Source organism: Ochotona princeps, chromosome 6, assembly GCF_030435755.1.
Source record: "Ochotona princeps isolate mOchPri1 chromosome 6, mOchPri1.hap1, whole genome shotgun sequence".
Classification (NCBI taxonomy): domain Eukaryota; kingdom Metazoa; phylum Chordata; class Mammalia; order Lagomorpha; family Ochotonidae; genus Ochotona; species Ochotona princeps.
This window is the reverse complement of record NC_080837.1, coordinates 47,244,638-47,262,048: the sequence shown is the minus strand read 5'-3', so window position 1 is coordinate 47,262,048 and position 17,411 is coordinate 47,244,638. Positions and strand designations below refer to the sequence as shown.

The 17,411-nt window shown below is 55.6% G+C and overlaps 2 protein-coding genes across 3 annotated transcripts; one reads left to right on the top strand and one right to left on the bottom strand.

Annotated features, from left to right (window-relative positions):
- Positions 1 to 133: 133 nt before the first annotated feature.
- Positions 134 to 9,937, bottom strand: IL25 (interleukin 25). The gene is made up of 5 exons (XM_058665402.1): positions 9,499 to 9,937; positions 9,070 to 9,188; positions 4,215 to 4,250; positions 1,835 to 2,067; positions 134 to 389 (listed from the first exon to the last, which is right to left on the bottom strand). Exons 1-5 carry the CDS (start codon positions 9,935 to 9,937, stop codon positions 134 to 136), a joined length of 1,083 nt encoding a protein of 360 aa, XP_058521385.1.
- EFS (embryonal Fyn-associated substrate) lies at positions 8,442 to 16,510 on the top strand. 2 transcript variants are annotated; one of them, XM_058665363.1, is made up of 6 exons: positions 8,442 to 10,137; positions 13,139 to 13,387; positions 13,548 to 13,691; positions 13,796 to 14,518; positions 14,730 to 14,801; positions 15,845 to 16,510. In XM_058665363.1, exons 1-6 carry the CDS (start codon positions 10,120 to 10,122, stop codon positions 16,280 to 16,282), a joined length of 1,644 nt encoding a protein of 547 aa, XP_058521346.1. In that variant the 5' UTR covers positions 8,442 to 10,119; the 3' UTR covers positions 16,283 to 16,510. The 2 variants fall into 2 exon arrangements, with proteins under 2 accessions (XP_058521346.1, XP_058521347.1); XM_058665364.1 differs by lacking the exon at positions 14,730 to 14,801 and having other exon boundaries at positions 8,443 to 10,137; positions 15,848 to 16,510.
- Positions 16,511 to 17,411: the final 901 nt, after the last annotated feature.

The window sequence follows — 17,411 nt, the reverse complement described above, 5'->3', positions numbered from 1 at the left end:
TTGGTCCAGGGGATGCTTTGGAGCCACATGGCCAAGCGTTCAGGTGTCCTGGCCACCACCATCACCGTGGCAGGTGATCAGAAACCTGGCTCCAGTTCTTTGTATAAGGATGGGCCTCGCTCAGACAGAGGAACTAGGCCATCACCCGGGGCCTAACGCACACACAGGCCAAGGAAACTCGGTAGAGCCGGCGCTCCAGGCAATAGCCCCGGGGGGCACCGTGCTCCCGGGGGCAAGGCCTTCGATAGAAGACGGTCTGGTTGTGATAGAGCAGCTCCGAGTTGCCCAGGGGGTCCATGTCGCTACCCGTCTGGAGGCTGACACAGTGCGGGCACAGGCAGCGGGCGTGGTACAGGTCCTGGGGCAGCCGGTTCAGGTCTCTGTCCAACCTGCATGGGAGGCACTGGTCAGGCCCTGCAGAGACCCCGAGAGCCTGGTTTCCTGTCTTAGTCCTGATACCTGCTTGCTATGTGACTTGGAGCCAATCACCCTCCCCCCAGCTCCTCCCTGGGACCCCCACTGGAAATGGGGTAAGAGATGAAAGGACAGTATCCCAAATGGTCCCTTAAAGATGGGGAAAGCAATAGATGCCTGCCTGGGCTCAGTTCCCATAGGCTACATACTCTGGGCTATGGCCTGAGAGTTAGTGTAATGACTACACTCCTTATTTGCCATTACTACAGAAGTAAAAATTGCTCCCACAGGCAAGTATAGCTATCCCAAATCCCCAGAGGGTGTCATCCTCAGACACTGCCCAGGTGTAAGTTGAGAGTGCATGAGGCCAGGATTTATTTAAATAAATAAATAAACAAACAAACTTGAAAGCCACTGAAAAGTAGATGCTCCAGAAATCTGCAGAGCATGTACCCCACAGACCCTGGCAGGGTGTGGTTTGGCTAGCAGAGCAGTTCTCACATACATACTCTGCAAGAAAAGGGCTCTGTGGTCCAATGAGCTTGGACCACAGAATTCAACATACTGAGGGCACTGGGAATCGTCAGTGGGTAGGAGCTGGAGCAGCCTCTCCTAAACCTACCAGGCATCATCACATTTTTCTGAGTGTTCCATGGGACACATTTTGGGGAAGGCCAGTTGAATGAGTTAGCTGGGGAGTCACAACCTCTCAGTAAAGGAGTCTGGACACAACTGGGTCAGCCATCTGGTACCCAGCCAGTCTTCTGGAACTGGGACTTCCCAAGCTTTGGGACCTGGCGTGTCCACCCTGGGTCTCACCTCCTCTAAAGCGGACTCCTTCCCTACCCCAGTAAAATCCATCCCTCCCCAAAGCCGAAGCTAAGTAGAACTGGATTTACAGAGTGTGGGCAGCCGGGAAGCTGGGGACAGAGATACTGAACGGGATTCAGAGCGCTCCATTCACAAAGTTGCCCCCAAGAGCTAAGACCTTCACTGTCTTCGTGCACCTGTAACTCTTTGTCGCTCAGGCCGGGAGCATCTGATATGTGGCTGCTCCGTGCCCATGTCACATCAGCACTCCCCAGCATTTTAGTGAGAAGAGGTGGGTTGTTGTGGGGATGAATAGAGGAGAGAACTGACTTGTATCTATCTTCCTCCCTTTGAGCTGCCCAGTAGCCTACTCGATTGTATCTCATTCTACAGATGGAACCAAACCAACCAACCAACACTGAGTTTGGAAAACTTGAGGCATTGAACTACACTCACACAATAAGAGTCAGAGCTGGGATTCCAAGGCAGGCCTTGAGGAGGTCCCAAACCTTGGGCTGTCCCAGATGGGAAGGGGCAGTTGTGCTTGAATTGGATGGGCCTCATACATGCCATGGGGACATAGACACCAGGGAAGGGGCAGCAGACTCACTCGTATCTCCAGGGGGAAATGGCCCTGCTGTTGAGGGGTCCATCTTCACTGGCCCTGCAGGATTCTTCAGAGAAGGGGGTGCTGGCCGATGCTGGCTCTAGCACAGGCAGGGGCACCGGGGACCACTGCAGCCACTCCTTAGGGAGTTGTCCTTGACTGGAGCAGCAGGTTGGCCAATGGTGTGCCTGACTGAGGGTGTGGGTCCCCATGGCCATTGCCAAGAATGCCACCACCTGTGGGAAAAGACCAACGACAGGACAGCAGTTAGTTCACCACAGCCTCTGCTCCCAACAGCTCCACCCAGCTGCAGCCTCACACCTGTGGCAGCTTCGGCTAGGTCTGTGCTCCACCCCGCTCACAGGGGCCCGTCTGGCACACTCACCTGGTACATGCTGGATGCTGTGCCCTCTCCGCAGCTGCTGTGCTGATGAGCGGGGCCTTCCAAGCAGTCTGGCAGGAGCAGGTTTGGAGTCCTGGTTTTATTCTCAGCAAACCTGTTTTGTATATTCAAATTTATTTCCACTATCTCTTGTAGGGAGGGACTAGAGATTAAAAATACCAAACCCAAAAAACCTGACCGCTTTTCCAAACGCTATCCAGGGAGGTGTTGATCTCAGGACAGTTGGAATGACAGCATCATAGGCCTAGTGGCTGATTGGATACATTCTGCTCTTTCCTCTTCCGCTCCTCTCATCCACCCACTCTTTGGGAGCAGGAGGTGGAGGTCAAAATAATTAAGCTCTATTATTTTTTTTACATCTGGATGAACTGGCATTATGGAGATTTCTCCAGTGGCGTAGGCTACTCCAAATTAGAACTCTGGCCTCTTTGTAAGAGATGTTCTTTCCAACCCAAGTATGACCTCTCCGATGTCCCACCCATCCATCTGTGATGCCCTTGACTCCTGTGATGCATAATATCTTGTGATACTGTGATTCCACTCACTGTATACACTTCTGGCACCCATCCTGGATGATTTTTCCTCCTGTTATCCCTTCACTATCCATGGCCCTCTCCACACTTTCCCTGACCTTCTCCTTGCAATAGGATTGCTGGTCCAATGCCACACAGCAGCCAGGCAAGCTCTGATTCTAAGAATGTGATAGTAGATGGACCAGGTTGGATGGGAACAGCTGGGTGGACCCAGCACGACGGCTCAATTGGCTACTTCTCCATTTATGAGTGCTGGGATCCCATATGGCCGCTGATTCATGTCTCAGCTGCTCCACTTTCCATCCAGCTCCCCGCTTGTGGCTGGGAAAGCAGTACAAGATGGCCCAAAGCCTGGGACCATGCACCCACGTGGGAGACTCAGAAGAAGCTCCTGGCTCCTGGTTTCTGATCAGCTTAGCTCTGGCCATTGCAAGATCTTTGTTTCTTTCTGTTTCTTTCTCTGTAAATCTGCCTTTCCAATAAAAATAAACCTATCAGTAAAAATAGATCTCTCTGTCTTCTAAAGAAAATGGTGAAGTGAGGACCAAGAGGAGCAAGACAGCACCTAAAACCCAACCAGAAGGACTAACCTGCCACACCCCACACACAGGACCGTGAGGCTAAGCTCCAGGACAGGGACCACAGCATTTTCAGTGTCATGGGCCACTGTCAGCCCCAGAAAGACCCAGAGCTGAGTCTAATCCCAAAGACACGGGCCAACCGGGGCCAGTTCACTTGGGAGGTACTGGCTGGCAACAGGCCAGAGCCCATTTCCCTCTGGGTCTTTCTCTTCGTCCTGGCCCCCAGGGGTGCTCCTCTCCCTCCACCCTCAGCCTCACCCACAGACATTGTTTAAAATGTGGCTTCCTGCTTTGCATGTGCTTTCCCTCAGAAAATACTGTTCTAGTAACCAGGGACTCAGGAAATAAACAGAAGGAGCCAGGAACAACCCAAACAGCAGCAGGAAGGGGGAATCCTCAAGGCTCCAGGGGCCAAGCAGCCCCAAAGGAGAGAAGCAATGGAGGGGCTGCTCTAGTGGGTCCCTGGATGCCTGGGGCCATGGGATTAGGTGGGAAAGGGGAGGCTGGCAGGGCACTCTAGGAGAATGGGCAGTGGCTAGAACAGAGACGCTTAAGCAGCAACAAAGCCATGGAACTGGCATGGTGGCAAAGATGGTTTAAGTCCTGGCTGCTCTGCTTCCAATCCAGCTCCCTGCTAATATTCTTGGAAAAGCAATGGAAGATGGCCTAAGTGCTTGGGCCCCTGCCACCCATGTAGAAGACTTGCATGGAGTTCTGCCTCCCAGCTTCCATCTGGCCTAGCCACTATAGTCATTTGGGGAGTGAACTAGTAGATTCAAGATATTCTCTCTCTCTCTCTCTCTCTCTCTATCTCTCTCCCTCCCCCTCTTTCTTCCTCTCTACCACTCTCTCTCTTTCGAAGAAACAAACAAAGCAATGAGGCTGGGAGTATCATCACCCAACTCCCACTGCCCATCTCTGCCCCAGAGCCTCTGAACTTCCATTCACTGTATATACTTCCGGCACCCACTGGAGCCAAATGTGGTAATGAGCTCTGGACCAGCCTCATCTTTACTCTTACAACAAACCAGATATGGAGCCATTATCCCAATCCTATAGATGAGAAAACTGAGTGCCAACAACATGTAGAAACCCACCCCAGGTCACACAGTTAGAACAAAGCTGAGCCCTAACCAACACCAAATCTGAGTTCCAGGCCTGAAGATGTCACACTTTGCTGACTGCAAATGGAAAGGGAACCCCCACAATGTACACTTCTCCCATTCACCTGGGCTGGGGCTGGATCAGTCTTGGCTATACCTGCTTGAGGCATTCACCTGGGCTGGGCCTGGATCAGTCTTGGCTATACCTGCTTGAGGTCACATGGCATTCCTTCCCACTTAGACATCAGCCCTGCTGACTGGGATTCACCTTTCTGGCTTTCTGTTCTCTAGCCCTGGGCCTTGTGCATGACCTCCAGCTGGCTTCCGGTGCTCTTTGGCAACCTCCAACCCCAGAACAGGCTCTTAAGCAGCACTGGTTCAGGAGAACTAAAATCCTACGGATCTCCCTCCTAAACCAATGCCAAGGTAGTAGAGCTGGAGCCTGACCTTGGCCTGATCTGCTGATCTCCTGTCTTAGGTAAAAGGTAGTTACCAAAGGAGCTAGAAGTGATACCAACTTCTTGTTTCCTTTGATGATGCTGCAGAATGGACCCTGGCCTGTGTTGTGGGAGACATTGCCATTCCAGAGTGGCCTTTGGTGAACCTCCCTGCCTTGGCAGCCCAAGGCAGAGGAAACCTGTGACAGGCTCAGGGAGGGCCCATCCAAGCATACCATCTCTCCACCACCACCCTATTTGCTGACGTGTCTTGACCTGGGATCCCGGGCTCTGGGCCACATGCTCCACCTGCATCCCTGGCGGCCCCGCCTCTGCCCTTATCTCTGCAGCGGTTTTGTGGGACTCCCTTCCATGAGAAACATTTTCCAGAGGGTTTTCCTCCTGAGGTAATTAGTTTTGGAATCCCTGACTCATTGCAGCTTCCAGGGAATCCCTGGGGGTGTGAGACATGGGGGTGGCCATGAGGAGAACCCCTGAGGCTGGGAGCAAAGGAAAGTCTGCCCAGCACCTGACATCAAGGCTACTCTGCCAATACATCCCTGCCTGGCTGGGCCTGAGCTGGCAGAAAAAGAGGATTGCTGGGATTTCAACTCCTGGAAACCCCAGAAAAAGAAGTCGGTAGGAGAGACAGGGAAGTTGTCATGGAACATTCCTCCTTTCCTTTAATGTGGACCTGTTCCTGGGACTTGCAGGTTATCAAGCCATTGCTGCCCTTCCCCTCCTCAGAAAGATCTGCAAGTTCTTGCCTGCTGCTTCTAGGCTCAACTTCCAGCCAACTCTTGACGTAGGGCCTTCTCTCTACTCTTCCTCCACATGGAAGTGTGTGTGTGTGTGTGTGTGTGTGTGCTCATCTGGGCAGGTGGGAGTGGCAAGGATTGTATAGCCAAAGGGTGCCAAAGGGCTTGGGGCTCTGGATCTCAGCTTCTACCACCATCTTGGGACCACAGGACTCAGTAGGGTCTGCCACAGCTTGTCTGTACCATCCTCATCTGAGGCAAGGATGTGGGATGCTACAAAGATGTTCCAGGGCTTCTGCACCTGCTGCCAAATAGATGCTGCTCAGTTTAGCACGCCCTGTAAATTGGATACACTCCCTGTATCCAGTTACTGGATGATCACTGCCTGGCCCAGCTGCGAGCCTCCAAAACCTTGCTCTTATGTTCTGACTAGGAGCCACCATGGGACTGGCTATTCACTGTTTTGTTATGTTTTGTTTTGTTTTGTTTTGTTTTGTTTTGTTTTGTTTTGTTTTAAATCACATTTATTTCATTTTATGACACAGTTTCATAGGCTCTGGGATTCCCCAAGCCCTCCCCCCACATTGAGTTCCTCCACATTGTTACAGTAGTACAGATCATAACGAGTCATGATTCCTTCATTGCAGACATGGACCATGCAGAGAGTTCAGCATCTTATTGTCCAGATAAATTCAACAGTTTCATTGGGAAACCATCCCGGTCTGAAAGTAGGGCTGGCAGAATATTATCCCCTCCAAAGAAAAGCCCCTACTGGTCACTGTTTTTTTTAGCATCACCTTTAATGACAAAAGTACTCTAGGTCAGGATCGGCACCATAGCATGGTAGGTTAAGCTTCCCTTTGTGGCTCCAGCATCCCATATGGGCACCAGTTGGTATCCCAGCTGCTCCACTTCTGATCCAGCGCTCTCTACTTAGGGCCTGAGAAAGTAGCAGAGGTTAGCCTAAGTCCTAGACTCCTGTAGCCACCTGACAGACCCAAAAGAAGCTCCTGGCTTCAGATGGGTTCAACTCTAGCTGTTACAGCTATTTGGGGAGTAAACCAGAAGATGAAAGGTCTCTCTCCATTTCTTTCCCCTTCTCTTTGTAACTCTGTCTTTCAAATAAAAATAAATATTGAGCCTGACTTTAAGAATCCAGTCTGGGTTGAGAGACACAGAGGAAAAATCAAAGTTAGCAGAATAAAGGACTCAACCACCCCCTACCCGAGCCCAAAGTTGAGGCCTCCCCAGCGGGGTGAGACAGTCCTCAGCCTACCCAGCTTTGCCCTACAGTCATGGCTGCCCTTGTTCATTCACCCACTTACCGAATATTTATTGAATACCTGTTGCTAGCAAGCTACGAATGCAGAAGCATTTGCCCATGAAGTTTAGGTGTTAGCAAGAGGCATGATCAATGAGGAAACAAGATCATTCATGATCACCATCATTGCTAAGAAATAGGGAATTATGGTGGACGCTGGGTGAGTAGGGAGAATGGGAGGGCCACTGGAATGTGGAAAGCCAGGAGAGGTCTTTCTGTGGATTCAGCATCTGACTTGATGCTGTAAAGCGTCTGGGGGGAAGAGTGTGGCAAACATGAGTACCAGGACATGCAGAACCCCCAAGCTAAGAAGCAGGAAGGAGCAGACCAAGGATAACAGGAGAGAAGGCTGAGATCAGGTGGAAGAGGGTGCCAGGGACCAGGTCACTCAGGATCTAACAGGCTCTGATGCAGCCTTTGGATTTCATCCAAGGTCATTTGGAAGGATCAATCGGATTCCATGATAAAATAGAACTGGCATTATGGGAGTTTCTCAAGGGCGAATACTGTGTCCATGACTTTCTGGCATCCCCACAGGGATGGTGCCAAATCACAACATCGTTAGTTGCTTTGGTCCAACACTTGACAAGGTCATGAGCCAGACCCTGTTCTTAGGATTCTATTAACCCTTACAACAGCTCAGACAAGGAACCTGAGGGCTCCAAGAGGTCCTGTGGCTGACCAAGGTCATGAGCTAGTGTCAGAACCCTGACACCCAGGGTGCTATGAGTCCTAAGAGAACCAGAAAAACTTAGCGCTTGAAACATTTGGGAAGAGGCCCAAGAAGTCTCGGCTGGAAGGAAGAGAAGAGTTGGTTGGATCATGCTGGAAAGGGCTTGGCTGCCACCTGCTCGCCCTGGGTCTCTCTCCAAGCACGCTACAGCCCAGAATTCTCCCGGAACAAAACAGAATTAGGAATATTGAAGGAGGGGAAGGGGCGAAAGAGGGAGGAGTGGTACCTGTCCAAAGCCTCAAGCTAAGTTAGCTGGGCCTGCTGTCACCTCCAAGTGAATGAAGTTGTGCATAGTTATCTTCCAGCTTACATACTCGAAATTTCCATCTGCTCAATATAAACACTAAGAATCTACTACAGCTTTTCAACCCTGTCTGGCATCCTGCTTTTCGAAGAGCAGCAATCCCCGAAGTAGAAGGACACGGGAGTCCCTCCTATCTCTGACAAGCTCTGCTCTCAGTCCCAAAAAGAACGAGAGGAGGGGTGACTGGCGCGAAGTAGGTACACCAAGGAGTCATCCTAGGGAGAGCAGGGAATGGGAGGCCCAGCGCTGAAACCAAGGTGGCGAGAGCTACATGCCATGTCTTCCCCCTTGGTGCCCACGGTCTCAACCCTGCACCTTGCAGTAGGGCTGACCCAGGCTGGGTGCAGGGGAGAGGAGCAGGCCGGGGCTGGCAGAGGCAAGCAGGAGGCTGCCCCGCCCGCCACTCCGGAGCCAAGCGCTCCACACTTCACGTTGCTTCCCCAGGGCCAGAAGTCCGATCCAGCGCGCCTGGCCCAGGCCAACCTGCCCGCCCCAAGAACGGCTGGGCCGGCCCTACCACCCCTGCCGCGGCTGCACCAAGCCACAGAGAAGCTAGCTCGGCGTTGGACCCCGCACGGAGGAAGAAGGCGTGTGCTCCCTCCTGCCCAGACAGGGACAGAAGTGGGGCCGCTGAAGGGGAGGCTGAGAGCCGCGCGGAGCCGCGGCCGGAGCGGACTACGCCACGCCACCCGGGAAAAGTGGGGGGTGGCCGCCAAGTCCCGAGGAAGAACGCGCCGGGCGGAGCCGAGTGGCGGGGCTAGAAGGGTCCGGGGCTGAAACCCAACACCGGCCGCGGGAAGGCTCGGCCCCCTTTCTCCTCCTCCCCCTCCCCTCCCTCCTTTCTCTTAATCCCCGGGACGGAGCCCCGCGCCGGAGAGGAGAGGGCCCGAGGGGAGGAGAAAGGAGCTGCACCGCTGGGCGGTGGGACCCCGGGAAGGGGAGCAGCGATCGCCGGGAAACCTGGTGACCTGGCCAGCGCGCGCGCTCTGCGCCCCCATCCCGAGCGAGCCCAGCGGCCCCGGGCCCCTACGCCCCCTGCGCCTAATCGCTGCTCTTTGCCTTGACGCGTGGCCTTTCTCTTCTTCCCAGAGGCACCTGCAGCTCCCCCGAGGGGCCCTGCCAAGGGTGCATGTGAGCGGCGACGGCGGAGCCGAGGGTGGGCGCCAGCTCGGGGCTCTGCGCTCCTGGGCCGAGGGCTACAAAGGGGCTGGGTTCCCCTGCCACCTTTGGAGTGGGCGGCCCGGGGAAGGTCGAGGGCCTCTTTCAGGGGTGCCTGCAGGACACTTGGGGTCCGTCCGCGGCCCCCCACGAGGCGCCCAGGCGCTACCCGCAGGCCGCGGGAACACGCTGCAAGCCCCGCGGGCGGGAGCGCGAAACTGCCTCGCCGCCCGGAGGACAAGCGCCTGGACAGAGGGCAGCCTCTGCGGCCATCCCCACCTCAAGGGACCACGCTTTCTGAGGCCCCCGGAGCCAGCCTGGCCCCCTGTCGCCCACTTGGACCAATCTGAAGAGAAACGCGCGTCATTCCTCCCCAGGTGGGCCGGCTGCTGTGTGCCCGGCCACCGCGATCACAGTCCCGGGAGCACCGCTCTCCCGGCGTGTCCTGCGGGCGGACGGGCGGGCTGGGCCGCCAAACTCGCTCGGCCGGCCCAACCGCCTCGGCGGCTTCTGCCAGTCCTCGCGGCTGCCCTGAGCGGCCTGGAGAGACGTCGAGCACAGCCCAGCTCCTGCCTCCGCGCCGCCCCTGGGAGGGAGCTTGCGGGCCCAGGGAGTCTGGGAAGTCTAGGTCGACCAGCTGCGGGGGTCCTGGCGGTGGCCATAGGTCCCGGGAGGCCACCGGGCCAGCACAGATCGCGCGCCGTTGGATGCGCTCCCGCAGCGACGCCCCAGCCCGCCTCGCTCCTCCTTCCTGCCTAGGCAAGCTGTCTCCCATTTGGGGAGCTTTTGGGGCTTTCTTTCTCCTCCTCCAACCTCGGCGGAGGCCACTGATCAAGAGCCACGACCTAGGGCGGCCTCGTCGCGTGGAGGCCGCGGACCATGGTGCGAGGCAGCCACCGCTGAAGTCAGCAAAACCCAGCCTCGCCTGAAGCGGGCTGCGCGCGGGAGGCCAAAGCCATGGCCATTGCCACGTCGGTGAGTCCACCAGCGAAAGCAGGGTGCGCGGCGGAGACCTCCTGCCCTGCCCTGCCCTGCCCTGCCCTCCTGTCGCTTTTATTTCTGCTTTCTCTTTGTCCCTGGCCCAGCTCCTTTCGTCAGGAGCCTGCGTCCCCCTCCTCTCACTTTTGTTCCCTTTCTCCCTCTCACTCTTTACCCTTGCTCCTCCAGATGCTGATTCGCTCCTCCCCGCCCCCCCCCTTGCTCCTTTTTTTTTTCTTTCTAAAGACTGCCTGGCTGCAGGGGAGGGGGTGAGTGTTGTGCGGGTCCTGTCCGCACCCTCTGGGCCAGAACAGATGGCCACTGGAGGCTGACGGGCTTGTGAAGAGGGCAAGCAAAAGATTGGGCCCAAGTGGCTCCAGGGACCTTCAGAGGCGAGTCTGGGAGGAGTCCATCTTCCCCTTCCCCAGTCCCCAGTCCACAGAGACTGGTGGAGGAAAGGGAGGAGCAGAGAGGAGGAGGAGGGTGACCTGGCAGGGAGAAATAAAAAATAGGAGAAGGAGGGGATGGTGATGTCAGCCAGCCTCAGGCCACTTTCCGGGGACTGGGGACAAAGGGAGGAGACAGCTGGCATGATGGGACAGTGGGAGGAGGTCTCCCAGGGTGGTTGGGCCCACTGCCACCCACATGAAGCCAGCCAACACTCCCCTCCTAAGTCAGCTGAGGCCTCTAGGGTGGGGGGTGGGGTGGAGCAAGCATGGCCACACCCATCATCAATCACTCTATCATCAACTCTGGCCCCTGCAAGACCTAGAGGTGTGGCCCCATTGGACAAAATTCAAACCTAGCACAGGGAGGAGCTCTCCACAGCCACACCTCTGTCTTCTGTGCTGCCCAGCTGCAGCAGCCTGAGCTGGGCCTCCTGCCTGCCTTCCCTAGGCCTCCTGCTGGGGATTCCCAAGGATGGGGAGGCAACCACCTGCTCTGTGCTGTTTCCCTGTAGGAGAACTAGGGAACATAGAGGCAGACTGGTGGCCTCCCTGTAGTTCCTGCACTTTGTGATGGCTCAGGGCCCGGGAGGGGGAGGCCCTGGCGGGAGAGTGGAGGGCAATGCCTCTGACCTGGAGATGCTGGCTCAGGAGTCAACTGGTCCACCTTATGTCCCAGGAGGTAGCTTTTCTTTCCTTCAGAGGAAGGGAGCTTTTGTTAATCCAGCTTGCAGAATCCTAACAGCATGAAGTATTTATTAAACATTTACTATGCCTGGCCCTGTGCTAAGCTTTGTTACTTTTTTTTTTTTTTTTGAAAATTTATTTTATTTGACAGGCAGATTTAGAGAAAGAGAGAGACAAAGCACTGGTTCACTTCCCAAATGACCACAGCAGCCAGAGCTGAGCTGCTCAATAACCAGCAGCTTTCTCCAGGTCTCCCACATGGGTGCAGGGGCCTAAGAGCATGGGCCTGACAACCTTGTGAGGATAACACTGTTGCTATCCGAAATATAGATGTTCAGGTATGGATATGGAAATGGAAGTCTACAAAGGAGGACATCGAGGCTCAGAAAGGTTAATCAACACACCCAAAGACACCCAACTTAAACAGGGGTGGCGGGGAGACAGAGCCAGGGTTTGGCACCAGGTCTGCTTGCCTCCAGGATTGAATACTTTTAACCCCTGGCCAGGTCCAAAACCCCAATTTATGATTCGAAAGGCAAGCACAAAGCAAACCAGGGATGTGTGCCCTCCAGTTAGTGTGTTTCCTTTTGGTGGACAATGCCTCTTGGAAGCTGAGTTTTATGGGTGGGGAAGCAGGCAGGAGAGCTCCGTGGCTCATTAGAAGCACCCAGTCATGAAGAGCTGGCATACGAGCCCGCCACCAGAGGGAATCAGCGGTCAGGAGACCCAGGGCATCGTCTGCCCAGGTCTACGAACAGCCTGCCAAGGGATCCCTGGTCTCCTGGCCTGCAACCAAATGAATCCACATGGTTACATGGCCTGCCATGCTGCACTTCAACCCCACCACCAAGGATGCCCCCCAGCAGGCATGGACATCGAGCAGTCACAATTGAAACAGAAGCTAATTTGATGTACGGAGTAGTTTAAGCTTGAGTCTATCCGAAGACCTCTGGGACAAAGCACCATGGAGGGTGACAGCAGAGGGCTGCGGGGTAAAAGGAAGGTCTCCCACGCACACGTGCCTCACTGTCTCTACTCTGGGACGTTCTGTGATTGTTGGGAGGCCCTAGAGCGAGAGACTCAGAGTGCAGGCTCTGAACTGAGCAGCCTGGAGTTCAAATCATGCTTCGCCTACTGCATGGACCAGCTTGTGTATCATTTGCCAGCGTGGGGAAAAATGATGGCTCCTCTCACAGGAGTCTTAGTGAGAGTTAAATGGGATGAGCCAAGACTTGCATGGTAGCCAGAGACATCTTTTGCACTTGCTGTCAGTGACTTTATCACCCACGTGTGGAGCCCTCCAGGGAGAACGCTTAGCTGCTCTGGCCACACTGCAAATAGGTTGATGAGCATTTGATCTCGCTTGCAGTCTGTGGGCACCTGCGCACACACACATGTACACATGCACTAGTGGGCATACACTTCTCTCTATGGCAACCTGGGCCTCCTAGGGTAGAGCCCTATTCACTCAGACTAACAACAGAACAATCTCTTCAGTTTCTGTTTTCTCAATCAGCACTAACTCCTGGATCAGGTGGCCCCCCCACCCTCTGAGAGGGTCTCTTTGTGAGGAATGATGGCTTGGTGGGCGGGGCAAGGGGGAGGCACAGAGTGTAATTGGGGGAAGGAGGAAGAAAGGACCTGTTTGCGAAGGAGATATTGTAAATGGCACAAAAGGACGAATAAAGGACGCAGGGAAGTGTGCTGTAAGTACAGGGAATAGCAAGTGCAAAGGCTCTGTCTGGGTCAGGAAGAAAATCTGTCACAGTGCAGAGTTCCTGTCTTGGACCAGAGGCACCTGGGGGCAGGCAAGGACAGGGGGCAGCATCAGCTTGCACATGGGTGAAGAGCTCTCTCCTCCACAGGCCCAGCTGGCCCGGGCATTGTACGACAACACGGCTGAGTCCCCGCAGGAGCTGTCCTTCCGTCGAGGGGACGTTCTGCGTGTGCTGCAGAGGGAGGGTGCTGGGGGTCTGGATGGCTGGTGCCTGTGTTCCCTGCATGGCCAGCAGGGCATTGTGCCCGCCAATAGAGTGAAGCTCCTCCCCGCCGGACCCACTCCCATGCCCAGCCTCTCCACGGCAGCACCAGGGCACGACCAAGAGGACCAAGAGGTAAGAGCTGCAGCCTCCCCAACCCCCAGCCCCGGCCAGGACACCCCTTCCCCACGGCCCGACCCTGTCTCCCCATTGACCCTGTGTTGCCCCAGGCCCATCCCTAACTTCTCCAAGCTGATGCTGATTTTCTGGCCTACCTACTTATCTCGATCCCTAGGTGTACGTGGTGCCACCCCCAGCCCGACCATGTTCTGTCCCAAGGCCTCCACCTGGAGCTCGCCCGCCCTCCCCTGACCCCATCTACAAGGTGCCTAGAGGCAGTGGGACCCAGCCGGCCGCCCTAGGAAAGAGTGCTTTAGAGGTGAGGCCTGGAGGCCTATGTATTTAGTAACTTGTCCTCGGTGGGCTGGGGGTAGGAGGTAGTGTTGGACAGCCGTAGGACAATGTTCCACCTTCTCCCTGCAGGTCTACGATGTGCCCCCCACTGCCCTCCGGGGGCCCTCCAGTGGCCCCTACGACTCACCCACTTCCTTTGCCCACCTCCTGACCTGGGGCACTCCAGAGCCCTCTAGAGAGGACGAAGCGCCCTATGATGTACCACTGGCCCCCACATCACCCACAGAGTCGGAGCCTGACCTGGAGTGGGAGGGGGGCCGAGAGCCGGGCCCCCCCCTCTATGCTGCCCCCTCCAACCTGAAGCGGGCCTCTGCACTCCTCAATCTGTATGAGGCACCTGAGGAACTGTTGACAGACGGGGACGCCAGGGACACGGATGAGGGCATCTACGACGTGCCCCTACTGGGACCCGAGCCGCCCCCTTCTCCAGAACCCCCGGGCACCTCGGCCTCCAAAGGCCTGGACACCTTGTCCCAGCTTCTGCCCAGAAGCCCCCCACCCCAACCCAGGCCCCGGCTGCCCTCAGCTGAAAGCCTGTCCCGTCGTCCCCTGCCTGCCCTGCCTGTCCCAGAGGCCCCCAATCCCTCTCCAGCTCCCTCTCCTGCCCCTGGTCGCAAGGGCAGCATCCAAGACCGGCCCCTGCCTCCGCCCCCACCCCGCCTGTCTGGCTATGGGGGCTCTAAGGTAGAGGGAGACCCAGAGAGTGGGGAGGCGGAGGACAACCTCACAGGACCCCAAAACGAATATGAGGGCATCCCGATGACTGAGGAATACGACTATGTCCACTTGAAGGTGAGCTGTGAGGCTGCTCCCCCTACCCCCACCTCCTAGCCTTCCATGCTGCAGCCTGGGCCCTTCACCCTCCCAGACTCGGCCTAGGAGTCCACCAGGACTCTCAAATGTGGAGTCAGAAGTCTGAGGGCCTGGAGAGGGGTGGAAGAGACCACGCGGGCCACCGTGCCTGGCTCCCTGCTTCTGCACTGAAGCCTGCTCCCCTCTGCAGGGCATGGAGAAAGCTCAGGGATCCAGACCCCAGGAGAATACCTTCCCCGGGGAGCCCAAGCTGCAGGAGCAGGTAACCCCTGGCGTGTGGGACTGGGCTAGGGGAGGAGGAGCAAGGAGGGAAGTTGACTAGATGAAGGGGAGAGCTGGCCTGGTCCTAGAGAGGAGTTAGAACTAAGCAGGAGAGAGCTGTAACTTGGAAAAGGACGTTAGAAATTCAGAAATACGGGAAAGAATGTGTTGGAAAGGAGTCAGGAAAGCAGGCAGTGAGGGAGCAGAAAGAACCCCTGGGCTGTTGCTCAGAGCAGGGCTGGGTGACTTCTGGGTCTCACTCCAACTGCACATTCTTGGGGCCCTGAAGGACGTGGCTCCTCAGTCCTGCTCCTCCACTAAAAAGCCCATCAGTTAAACTCACTGGGCCTCAGGGAAGTGAGGTGCTTTCCTTGACCCCTTTCTCCAGCAGTTGGGAGACAATAGCTGCTGTTTATCAGCTGTTTACCAAGCACCAGGCCCTGCGCACAGCAGCTCCTACTGCATGTTCTCTCGACTCCCCTGCACTGCAGCCCTCTGGGGCGCACACTGGACACGCACTAATGGTGCACTGGCCGCTCACTGCACCCACCTGCTGAGTACTTGACGCGTGCCTTGCCAACTGCAACAGGCTGCAAATATACTATTCATCACAGCGTTTGCAGGTTTCCTCAGAAGGAAAGCTCCGTAATTTCCCTACTGATTACGAGTGGAAAGCATTGCCTATTCTACATGTTCAGGTAGCTAAAATGTGCCCATTCCTTTTCCCTTGTCTGAATGTGGATAAGTTTTCAATTTGCCCTGTGGTTCACCTTACTTACATTGGGAAAGACGGTACCCGGTTTGGGAGCTAAGGAGAGAAGGAAGTTCAAAGGCTTACCAGAAGTTAAGGTTAAGGTTATTTGAACCCAACTTTCTCTCTTGCTAGCATTGAGTCTAGATTCTGAGAATTGCAGTTTTCTGAGCACTTAGTTATGAGCTAAAGAAGTTACCTTTTGGGAGAAACGAAGGCAGAGCAAAACGAAGGAAGCGAGGGAGGAAGTAGCAGCAGCAAGCACTTCCCCATTGACCCCTCCTTTTGCCCCTCAGGAGACCCTGTGCCCAGGGGAGCCGCTGGTTCTGTCCACTGGAGACCTGCAGCTCCTACAGTTCTACTCAGGACAGTGCCAAAACCACTACACAGCACTGCAGACGGCCATGGCAGCCCTGGTGGCCAGCACCCAGGCCAACCAGCCACCACGCCTCTTCGTGCCCCACGGCAAGCGGGTGGTGGTGGCCGCTCACCGCCTGGTGTTTGTTGGGGACACCCTGGGTAGGCTGGCAGCCTCGGCATCTCTGCGGGGACAAGTTGGGGCTGCAGGTGCAGCGCTGGGCCAGGCCTTGCGGGCCACAGTTCTGGCAGTCAAGGGGGCTGCCCTGGGCTACCCCTCCGGTCCTGCTGTTCAGGAGATGGCACAGTGTGTGACAGAGCTGGCAGGGCAGGCCCTGCGATTCACCACTCTGCTCACCAGCCTGGTGCCCTGAGGCTCTCCCACAGCACAACCCTGCCCCTCCCTGCCTGGGACTGCCCTCCAGGTCTTGGGAGGGGGGGCAGCCAGAGGGCTCTGTTTTAGGGGCCAAGAGAGTGTGTTTGGGGGGTTATCTTTCCAATCCCTTCTGGCCATCTCAGCCTATTCAAGGCGTCTGTCGTTCCCCTCAGCTGCAGCTTTTTGTATGAGCCATTTTGTATAAATTATTTATATTTTGAAAATATTCTTCCCCTGCTTTGTGAGGGGTAGACACCAGGTCTCGCCTCATGTCCCTGGCCGGCGACAGAGGTCACACTGTGCTGCCCTTCCCCAAACCTTGGAAAGTCAGGTGGCTGGAAACATTAGAGAGTGGGGGCCAGGAATGAGGTCCCCAGAATGTGAAAGTCTGGGGGAGACTGGATCACTCCACTGCAGGCAGGAGAGCCGGGCAGAGGGGCACATTCCAATAAACCCTGTTGTCTAGCTCCCCGGCTTTATTTCTTGGGACCGCGCTGGTAGCGAGTAGGCCCAGCACCCTTCCATCGTATCTGTAAGACCCACAGAACTTGAGGCGGGTGGGGCTCTTGCTTCTTTCTTCAACATGATACACCAAGGCCAACTGCACAGGTATGTAGTAAGCAGGCCATTCAAGCAAGAATGGGATAGATGCCGCCAAGGGAGTAACAATAAGCCCCTGAAAAATCAGCCATCCCTAGACTGCAGTGGTGCTGGTGGCTAACAGAAGGAAGCACCTGGATGAGGGCAAAGACTCTTAGCCAGTCAATGGGTCAGTGGAGAAGTAACGTGCATGCCAAAGTCCAGAGCAGCTAAGACCTAAGTTTAACAAAGCAGACCCAGATACCGATAACCAATCTGGGGACCTCCCTCTATGCCACAGGTAGTGCCTGGAAATTCAGGCCCCTTACAGTCCACTCACAGGCTTATTGTTGGTCATCCTTTTGCAAAAGCATCTTTCACAGGGCCTGAGGCCACAGACAGATGCAAAGTATTAGCCTTCCATAGGCCTCAGGAGCCAGGGGGAATTGACGAACCCCTGGCATAACTGGGCAGGGGTCTCACTCAGAGATGGCCAAAGTAAGCTTTAGGCAGGAAGACCGGGGTACCCAAATTTCAATCGTAATCTT

Bases quoted from the DNA above. Each gene is read 5' to 3' on its own strand.
- IL25 (XM_058665402.1), bottom strand. From the start codon at position 9,937: ATGGGAGACAGCTTGCCTAGGCAGGAAGGAGGAGCGAGGCGGGCTGGG. The intron at 9,189-9,498 runs GTGGGCGACAGG...CCCTCGGCCCAG, and splicing joins TTCTCTTCAGATTGGTCCAA to GAGCGCAGAGCCCCGAGCTG. The intron at 390-1,834 runs GTGAGTCTGCTG...CCTCCCATGCAG, and splicing joins ATTTCCCCCTGGAGATACGA to GTTGGACAGAGACCTGAACC.
- EFS (XM_058665363.1), top strand. The intron at 13,388-13,547 runs GTAAGAGCTGCA...CTCGATCCCTAG, and splicing joins ACGACCAAGAGGACCAAGAG to GTGTACGTGGTGCCACCCCC. The intron at 14,519-14,729 runs GTGAGCTGTGAG...TCCCCTCTGCAG, and splicing joins ACGACTATGTCCACTTGAAG to GGCATGGAGAAAGCTCAGGG.